We start from the raw sequence: 10,824 nt of genomic DNA on the forward strand, positions 1-10,824 counted from the left end.
GAATTAAATATCTTATCTGGTCCTTTAGAAATTAAATCAGTACAATAATTTTGAAGTTCCAAGAAAGAATCTTGTTTGATATATCAAATTAAAATTTTGTTCCATCCAATTTGTTTTATTTTCGATCAAATAGAATTAAATAGAATTATAGATATGTGATTAATTCTTGAAGATTAAGTACGCTGGCAGCAACTACTAAAACTTTAATTAGGTTTAAAGTATTATATTCATTCAAAGAAAGTTTTTCACCGTATATATACCTGTAAATACTAAAGAAATCTTCTTAAATTAAATACTATTGTTAAAATAAAATTTATTTAACCGTCTTTTAAAAAATTATAATACCTTAAAATTATTTGAAAAATTTCTGGTAAAATGGTTGATAATTTAATATGAGACAAAATTCCATCACTTTTATTTTTATTCGTTGATTGAATTTTTCGCAAGTAAGGGGAAAGATAATATAAAATAATCATGTGAGCACGGAAGATTTTTACGTAAGGGTCATTACCAACTTCAATAATAATATCATAATATTCTTCATCGTTTAAAATTTCAAGTAAATTTTGTGATAATTTTGGTAAAAGTTTATTGTTATCCATTTTTTATAAATTTTAACGTTAGCGAAAAGAAAGGTATTAATCTAAATGCGTAAATGTTCGACCTTATATAATTGCCATTGTAACTCTGTGAAAGTGTGCAACATAACATTTATATACTAAATTATGGACTAAAATAAATATGGTTAAAATCTATTCAACAATGAATATATATACTGTATTATCTCGTTGAGTCGTTGTTGCGTATAAATAAAATTGGAATGAAGGCTAGAATGAAAAATTTCTTGCCCACTTATTAGCGGAGCTTGATAAAATCTCGAATAGCATTTATCGTTTATCACACGGTATAACGTATTGTTACGCCAATTTTTTTTTATTTCCCTTCATAATTTTTTGTAATTTATAAAGTATGAATAATAATTGCATTGTCTGATACAATACAATAATTTTAAATCCTCGAATGATATGTTAAATAAAGAAATAAGAAGTGAAGCTAAGAACTTTTAAATAATAATAATAAAAATAAGAAAATAATATGTAATTGTTAATTAATTACAAGATATTCTAGGTGATGGACAAAATAAATTTTGGTTTATTGCGTTAAATAATGAAAATCACAGACAGTATAAAAAAGATAATTGTCGCATGTACAAGATATTTATGAGATTAAGTGCAATAACTAATAAGCTTTATAATGTTAATATAGTATTACTAATAATACAAATTGAAATAATATGACATAAAATTTGGTATTATCATCCTTTGCCCATAATCAGTGTCGATAAATAAAGAAATTTTTTGATAATATCGAGTAAAATCTTTTTGAACAAAAATAATCAATACGGAATTAATGAAAAAAAATCTGAAATAATTTTACATCAAAATTATTTAAATTGATTTTTTTAGTAGCCAATCAATTCTTTGACAAGTTCGTAATTTTTTTTTTGAAAGATCATAAATATTATGTAACGTGAATATTCTTTATTTAAATAAAGTAAACGAGTTTTTCATCTCAAAATTAGATTTCTAGGTGGTAGTGGTAATTGTACCTTCTCAGTCCAAAAAAAAAAATAAAAAAAAAAATATATAAGAGAATTTTCTTATTTCCACGAGGCACGAGATTATAAAATTTCATTTTTTATTTTATTCGTATCCACTAATTTGAAAACCGTAATATTAAATGTGAAAAAATTAAAGATATTATTAACTTATTTAAAGAATCTAAAATAATTTATCCAATCATTTTTATTTTTTAATAGATTTACGCATCATCATGTTCCTTTATTTACAATAATTTATAAATTTCATAAATCCTATAAGGTTTTAAAAAATTCAATGGGGAAAATTTTATATTAATTATGTGTTTTTATTCATAAAATTTTTTCTATCTGTTATATAAAAAAAAGTATCACTGAATCAGACAATATTTATTTTGGCGTAAGATCTTAATAACCAAGTTAATATGGAATAATAATTATTAATTAATTTAGTATTCCAAACGACTGAACTTTAACAAACTATTATATATTATTTAAATTCGCTTCTACTATATTTTTTGACATTGCGTGTACAAGTTCCAATAATTTCATTAATTAACGTTATAAACCAACAAATTGGTTCAATTCATTCTATGTACATAAGAAAGACCTTTAAAAAAGTATTTTAAAATTCTAAATTAGCTCACTGTTTCACATTACTTTGCATTCCAACGATGATAATAGTAGGTCAAAGTAAAATTACGTTACCGTAACACGTTATAATAGTTTTTTTTTAAAAAATGTAAATGTGCCATAATTCAGGTCATTGAATCACTTTGAGATTTTGATGATAATAACAGTGACTTATAAAATGTGAGAAATATGAGAATTATTACTTACCACAATTGCAATGAGCGTAGCATTTTCCGCAATTTCCGCAAGCTTCTTTATTTCTTATGGCGCCTTCACCAAACCTCACGATACAGTGACAACTATCTCCATGCGTTTTTCCAGTATTTCCACAGCAATAGCAGCCTAATAATAAATAATAAATAAATTTTAATTAGTTTAATATAGTCTACGTATAGGAGAATATTGGGCAAGTTAGAACTCCTATCAAAATCTCAAGTGATTCGACGACCAATTTTACTCACACATTATTTACATCTACCTTTTGTAGAAGGAAGGAGAACACTGCCGCTTTAAATATTATTTTCAGATGATGAGATTAGATTTGTACAATTATTTAAAACGAAAATGATCTGCTAAAAGGCGTTAAGTCTGATGTCATGATTTTCATTTGAATATCAAAGCCACATTCCTTTAGCGGTTAATCCACTCTTGAAAAATCCTCACAGGCATATGTGTTCTTTGTCTCATTTCTATTCATGTAATCACAATTAAATAATATTATTTTATCTAATCTTTATTAACTAATGAACTTTTTTTTTGGAAAGTTCGTATTGCGTATCAATTGTTACAAGAAAAATATTTACAACTCAGTTAATTTAAATAGTCCACAAAAAAATATTTTTTTTTTCTTAAAAAAAAAGTTGTCACGTACGTCCGGCGCTTGCCGGACATTATAGAAAGTTTCTTTTTTATAGGGAATGCTCTAATAACGTTTGTTCTCAACATATTGAATTATTTAAACGATCAAATTATAATTTAAATCTTTTTTATTTGTCCTCTTATCATCTGTTACATTAAATTAAAAATTATTTTTGAGAATTTTACAATTCCATTTACCACTTGAGTTAAACCAGTTATGGGAGTCCAATTGAAAAAATTTGGACTATTGGACTTGGACTAATTGGAGATAGTCCATTCCAAGTCCAATTTGATTCTTATAGTCCCAGTACTTTTGAATTAATTCATTAATAGTTACTATTATTAATCCAACAATTTTACTTTCAAGCTTAATAATTTTTGTAAATAAAAATAATTCGTTAATTATCTTTGATTCTTCTAAATCTTCGAAATAAATTGTTATAGATGATTATTTAGAATAATATAAAAGTGACAATTTATCTAATAAAATTTGGATTTGGATTGATCAAAGTCCAATAGTTCAATTGTTCATTGGCCCAAAAAGTCACCATTATAACCTTCTAATTAAATCCGTCAAGAAATAAATAATCAGGTTACATAATTCAAAATTATTCTTCCTTTTATCCTTCATCCCAGTCCTTCCTTGTTGTTTCGTATAAATAACTGAATTTAATTAAGAATGATCGTTACCGACGAACAAATTATATTTTAAAATTTTTTTAATGTCGAATTTAAGAATTTCAATAAATTCTTCTTTAATATAATTATATTGTAGAAAAACTAAAAACGTGATAGCTAATTAATGATTTCGAAATACAAACTGTTTAAAAAAGGTGGTTCTCTTGATAATTAATAATTTTACAGGAAAATGATTATCTATATAACTATAAAAAAATTTATCTGACGTTTGGATTATTAGTCTCCGCATAAATAATATGAATTGTGTAACTTGAAATCCCATGCCATATAATTAAAATCCATGACAATCGTGAGTCGTGACATGCCGACATGAAAAACTATATGATCCGTGTGCATTCCCAATCAACTAATCCAATTTCAGTTAATGAAATTTTACCTTAATCGGAATTTTTTTTTTTAGATTATTAATTTTTTTTGTCCGATTTTTTTTTAACTTTTTTTGGTTTTTTTTTCCGAAAAAAAATTTTTTCTCCCTTTTCTTTCGGTTTAGTTTTTTTTTCAAACTGAAAATTTTTTATTTCCCGTTTTTTCCCCAAACTAAAAAATTATTTTTTAAATAATCCCATTGATTTTTTTTATATTGATCTTTTTTTTTAGACCGTATTGTTATTTTTTTTTAAAAAAAATTTTTTTTTTCACTCTTTTTGGACCGAATTATTGTCTTTTTTTTTCAGAATTTTTTTTCAGTACTTATTTTTTTTTTCGGATTCCTTTTTTTTCGGAAATTTCCCTTTTTTAAACTAGTTCCTTTTTCTTTCCCCCAATTTTTTTTTAATTTTTTTTTCTTCTTCTTTCAAAGAATAAAAAAAATATTATATTAAATATATTTACAAAATTATTATTTTTTTTAAAAAAAAATCAATATAACATGTAGGAAAATTGACCGACGTTGATAGAAAGATAATTAAAATTTTTTTTTTTTCAATTAAATTGAACGCTGGATAAATAGTTTGATTTTCAAATTCATAAAAATCAAAAAAAAATTGATATTTTTTACAATATTTTATAATTAATTAATGCTGATTTAATAATTAGATTATTATAACCAAATCCATATCCGGAATTCTCTGAATAATCACCAGATTTTTTGAATAAAGATTTTAATTCAAATGGTTTAGTTAAATTAATAATTTATTCGAGTAAAATGAGTATCAAAAGAATAATAATAAATGAAATGAACAAATTCTAATAACATTTAATTGTTCAAATATTTTTCCCTAGTTTGTTATAAGTTTAAGATTGACGTAATATAAAATAATAAGAAATAATTATAAAATATTTTATAATTAATTAATAAAAAATATTTGTATTATTTTCATATAAATATTTTAAAGTTTTTTCGAAAATACTTCTAAAAAATCAATTTTTATTGATAATTATTTTTTCACAATTCCTTAATTAATCCGAATTTCATTCTACACTCAAACGTAAAATCATTAATATAAATAGCTACATTATTGTAAATACACATTATTTTGTTAACTAATTATTACCATCATATTAAATTCTTAATTATAAACAAAAAACTACTGTAACCATCTTAGTATTGCATTATAATACTAAATTTTTCTATTTAAACAATCTCGGTGCGAAGCAACGGGTGACTGCTAGTTCTATATAACTAAAAAAATATAATGTGTAACCGTAATGTTTAGATTAGCCTGTATGAATTAATTTTGAATTTTCTTTATAGCTTGATCAGCAAGTCATGTATATCTAATAATCCAATTCCGGTTAATGGAATTTTAATCTTTTTTTTGATTATTAGATTACCGATTTATTTTTTTCATTTTTTTTTTAAACCTATTTTTAAAATTTTCCTTTTCTTTCGAACCGATTTGAATTCTTTCAGTTCCCTTTTTCTTTTAATTTTCTCTTTTTTTTCTTGAATCGATCCTTTACTTTCGGTTCTTTCCTCTTTTCTCTTTCGAACCACCTTTTTCCTTTTCTTTTCCATTTTTTTTTCCTTTTTTTAAAAAATTTCGTTTTTTTTTTCCTTTTTCTTTTTCGGTTCAAACCCGAGAATTTTTTTGGTTTTTTTTCATTCTTTCTTCGTTTAGGTTTGGTTTTTTTTCCCAAACTGAAATTTTTTTTTCTTTTATAAATAATCCTATTGTTTTGGTCTTTTAAGACCGATTTTTTTTATATTATTATTTTTTTTCGGTCTTTTTTTTAGACCATATTATTAATTTTTTTTAAAAAAAATTTTTTTTTCAGTCTTTTTAGACCGGATTATTGTCCTTTTTTTTCAGAAATTTTTTCGGTACTTATTTTTTTACGGATTTCCTTCTTTTTCGAAAATTTCCCTTTTTTAAACCGATTTCCCCAAATTTTATTTTTATTTTTTTTTTATTGTTATTTTTTTTTCGAATTCTTTATAACCTTTTTCTTTTTTCGAATTGGTTTTTTTTCCAATCCGAAAATTCTTTATTCACTTTTCTTTTTTCGGGTTAGCTTTTGACTTATTTCCCAATCTGAAATTTTTTTTTCACCTTTTATTTTTTCGGTTGGGCTTTTTTTTTCAAATCGAATCATTTTTTCCCGAACCACATTCTTAAACCATTTATATTTGGATCGGTGATCGGATTGACGTTGCGGCACCACGGTAATTGCCTTTTTTCCCGATTCTTATTATTATTATTAAATAATAATAAATTTCCCTAATTATTTTTTAGGCTCAATAATAGACTGACAAATAATTTATTTTTTGTAACAATAGATCGGTATAGTAAATTTTATGGGAAATTGTTTTTTTTCATGACAATAGATCGTTATAATTAATTTTTCTGGGGAATATTTTTTTTTTTCGTAACAATAGATTGTTATAATTGATTTTTGGGGGATTTTTTTTCATATACTTAGTAATTAGTGAGATATTTTTTTTTTCTACAACAATAGATTGCTATAATGAATTTCTTTGAGATATGGTAAACAATATATATGTATTTTTTTTCAACAGAGGATGTAATTTTTCTAATGTTACAATAGAATTTTTTTAAGATAAAAAAAAAAGGAAATTTTTTTTGTAACAATGCAACAATAAACTACTTATACAGATTGTTTTATAAATAAAATCATAAATTTCACAATACCGCAACATTTATTTCGTGTGATAAAATTTGCGTTTAATAATAATATTTCATATACTGTATAACACTTGCACACAACTCATTGTTATTTGTATAATCATATAAATTGTGTAATTTATTACATTTATTTCATTTATTTCCTACTAATCCCATCATAATAATAGTAAAAAACTAGACCTATTCACACTGCATGGCAAATAAAATATAAGTGTATTTATTATTACTCTCTTACTTTATCGTCCCTGGCGCAACGCGACAGGTTACGCCTAGTTACTACTAAAAAATTTTTTCTTATCAAAATACTTAACGATCAACGCCAATCAATATAGTACGTGGCGTAAATTTTACTAAAAATAATGTCGTACAATTACAAATCATCATATATAAGGCCGAACATTTACAAATTTGAATTAATTCTTTTTCTTTCCCTTCTTTTAACGTCAAAATTATAAAACATGGAGGATAATAAACTTTTACCAAAATTATCACAAAATTTACTTGAAATATTAAATGATGAAGAATATTATGATATTACTATTGAAGTTGGTAATGACCCTTACGTAAAAGTCTTTCGTGCTCACATGGTTATTTTACATTATCGTTCTCCTTACTTGCGTAGAATTTTGTCAACTAATGAAAAGAAAAATGATGGAACTTTGGCACATATCAAATTACCAAATATTTCACCAGAAATTTTTCAAATAATTTTAAGGTAAACAAATGATATTCAGGTTTATTCTTTTTATTGATTTTATTAATAATAATATATATTATATATATTTATTTATTTTAGGTATATTTATGGTGGAAAACTCTCTTTAAATGATTATGATAATTCGGATATAATTAAGGTCCTAGTTGCCGCTAGTGAACTTAGTCTTCAAGAATTAGTTTTATATTTACAATTTTTTTTGATCAAAAATAAAGAAAACTGGATGGAGAATAATTTTAATTTTGTTTATCAAATAAGTTTTGAAAATGATTCATTCTCAGAACTTCAAAAATATTGTATTAATTTAATATCTAAAGAACCAATTAAGATATTCAAATCACCAAATTTCTCTTCAATTCCAGAAAAACTTTTGATCTCAATTATTCAAAATGATAATCTTCAAATAAGTGAAATTCAAATTTGGGAAAATGTACTTAAATGGGGACTTTCTCAAAATCCTGAACTTCCTTCTGAAATCACAAATTTTTCAAAAGATGATTTTAATACTTTAAAGAATACTTTACAACAATGTATTCCTTTTATTAATTTTTATAATTTAACTTCTAAAGAATTTGTTGACAAAGTATTTCCTTATAGAGAAATTTTACCTGAAAAATTATGTACGGATTTATTAAAAGCTTTTTTAACTCTTTTAAATCCTGATAGTAAGCCAATTGACAAATCAAAAACTGTTGATTCAAAAATTATTACATCTCAACATGCTGAATTAATCTTAAAGTGGATCAATGGATTAGAAATTACAGATGAGTTAGCTTCATCATATGAATTCAAATTATTATTTCGCGCATCCCGTGATGGATATTCACAAAACAAATTTCACGAAATTTGTGATAATAAATCTCGCACAGTAACAATTATTGAAGTGAAAGATAGTAACGAAATTCTTGGAGGTTATAATCCAGCTGAATGGGGATCTGATGGACACTATAAAACTACTAAAGATAGTTTTATTTTTTCTTTTGCCAATGAAAATTATATTTTAAGTCGTGTAAAATACGAAAATCAGGCTACACTTAATAGTCATTATTATGGTCCATCATTTGGTGAAAAAGATCTTATTATATGGGACTGGGACTTATCAGATATTAATTATTGTATAAAATCCTCTTATGAAAAATCGATTAGAAAAATTGAAAATGATTTCGATGTAAAAGAATGTGAAGTATTTCAAATTGATAGTCATTGAAATTTACTTCTCTATCATTCTTACTCTTTGAAAAACATTTATGAAGAACATAAAAGGGTTGAATTCGCTACTTGCTATAGTCTTTGGCATAAGTTGGGGAGCTAGTTTTATATTTTTTTTTATCTTTGTATAAATTAATACATAATTAAAATAAAAGCTAAGTTGGTATGACTGCTGTTCCAAAATTACAATTAAATAAAATAGTTTAGTGAAAATCATTTAAAGTATATTAAATAAAGGACGAATTTTTATATAATGAATTTCACAATACAACAAATCTTCAGTATGGTACCGATTTTAACATATGAAAAAAGTTCTTTTCATATTGAATATCATTAATTAATTTAATTAATTTTTATTTATCGTTTAACGAGGTTATTTTTATGACTCGCATATACAAAATAACCCTTTATATGACGAATTTTCATTAAAACGAATCTGTTTTTCGTACAATGAAGATTTTTACAAGATAAATTTTGGCAATATGTAGTTTGCGATGGTAAAATTGATGTAATACAAAATGTCACGTGTAATAAATTCTTAAATTTGTTAATATCAAGATGTTTTTTACAAATCCACCCTCGTATTTGCAAAATACCCGGGTAGGGGTATTTTGTATCGAGGGGGTATCTTGTATTGAGATGCGACATGTTGATCAAATATACTTACGCGGTATAAAAAGTATTTGTAGCGCGTTTCACTTTGTATTTTTTTGATTTGGGATGAATTTTAATGGTTGTAATGATAAAGATATAAAAATCTAAATAAAAAAAATTCATTTATAAACAAATAAATATAAAATTTTGATAAATACAATAAATACATGTAAAATTGGCTATTTCCAGTTCAAAAAAAAAATTAACTATATAAAATACCCGGGTTTCTTACAAAATTTGGGGTAGTTTAGTCGGTGCTCTACGGTATATTACTTGTAAATACATGTAATAAGTAAATATCACGTCTTATCATACATTTTATCACGCAATTATCATTCGTATACGTATTACAAGATTGTCATACATTTCATAATACACTGGTTTCTTGACGAAAGCCTTTTTTTCCATAGAGCTTAACGTTATAATATAGTGTATCCTAGTTTTCGAATCATTCCTTTTGTTTTATTTTCATTAAATAAAATACAATTAAGCACCCTTCAAAATACTACGATTTATACCAAAATATGAAAGAAACTATTCAAAATGCAGTCAGAGATCGAGACTTTATTGGCGTACGATAGTTCAGAAGATTTTTCTGATACCGACAGGCGAGTAATAAATTTGCCTTTTTCATAACATTGTCTAAATGAAAAAAACAAGACATGTGAGATTTTTTTTTTCTTGAATAGTATATCCGATGATGTATGCAACGAAACATAATAGAAGTGGAAAATACCGACAAGAGTGACATCTCAAAGCTTTAAAACATTTAAAGTTTGGATCATGTAGTAACAAGTGTATCATCTTGTGAGTAGAATGTCCATGGAAGTTAATATATGGGTTAAGAAGAGCAAGGGTTATCTTGAAGTCACAAAATTCAATGACCAACATATTGGACATGAATGTCATCCATCAGCAAGTCAATTTGAATTTGTTCCAACATTACGAAAATTACCAGAAGAGTTTCTTGAAGAAATTCGATTTTTAACTGTCGGTTATTGCTAAAGTAAATACAACAATATCGGATTATGTGAGAAAAACTTAAGACGAGAATATACCGACCGGATCTATACGATGCCATCAATAAATCAACACCAGATAAAGAAGATGCAGGAATGTTATTAAAAAGGCTTAATGATAAAAAAACTGAGGATCCATGATGGATAATTTCAATGAAATCTGATCCAATTACTTCTTCATTAACCCATCTTTTTTGGATGAGTCCTGAGCAACAGATTTTGTATCATGACGTGATAATTCATGATAATACTTACAAAACCAACCGGTATAATCACCAATTATCTTACTTTGTTACTTCAGACAATAATTTAAAGACACGAATTGTAGCACAAGCAATTGTTGGTGATGAAACA

The 10,824-nt window shown here is 24.9% G+C and overlaps 2 protein-coding genes across 2 annotated transcripts; one reads left to right on the top strand and one right to left on the bottom strand.

The window, feature by feature from the left end:
* Positions 1 to 145: 145 nt before the first annotated feature.
* Positions 146 to 602, bottom strand: OCT59_021316 (uncharacterized protein; the record flags this gene model as incomplete). The annotated part of the gene is made up of 2 exons (XM_066149793.1): positions 146 to 269; positions 346 to 602. 2 exons carry the CDS (start codon positions 600 to 602, stop codon positions 146 to 148), a joined length of 381 nt encoding a protein of 126 aa, XP_065990663.1.
* A 6,711-nt stretch (positions 603 to 7,313) lies between these two features.
* Positions 7,314 to 8,795, top strand: OCT59_021317 (uncharacterized protein; the record flags this gene model as incomplete). Its single annotated transcript, XM_066149794.1, has 2 exons — positions 7,314 to 7,588; positions 7,670 to 8,795. The coding sequence occupies exons 1-2, from the start codon at positions 7,332 to 7,334 to the stop codon at positions 8,793 to 8,795; spliced, it is 1,383 nt and encodes a 460-aa protein (XP_065990664.1). The 5' UTR covers positions 7,314 to 7,331.
* Positions 8,796 to 10,824: the final 2,029 nt, after the last annotated feature.

The sequence above is a fragment of the Rhizophagus irregularis genome, chromosome 3 (genome assembly GCF_026210795.1).
Source record: "Rhizophagus irregularis chromosome 3, complete sequence".
Taxonomy (NCBI): Eukaryota; Fungi; Glomeromycota; class Glomeromycetes; order Glomerales; family Glomeraceae; genus Rhizophagus; species Rhizophagus irregularis.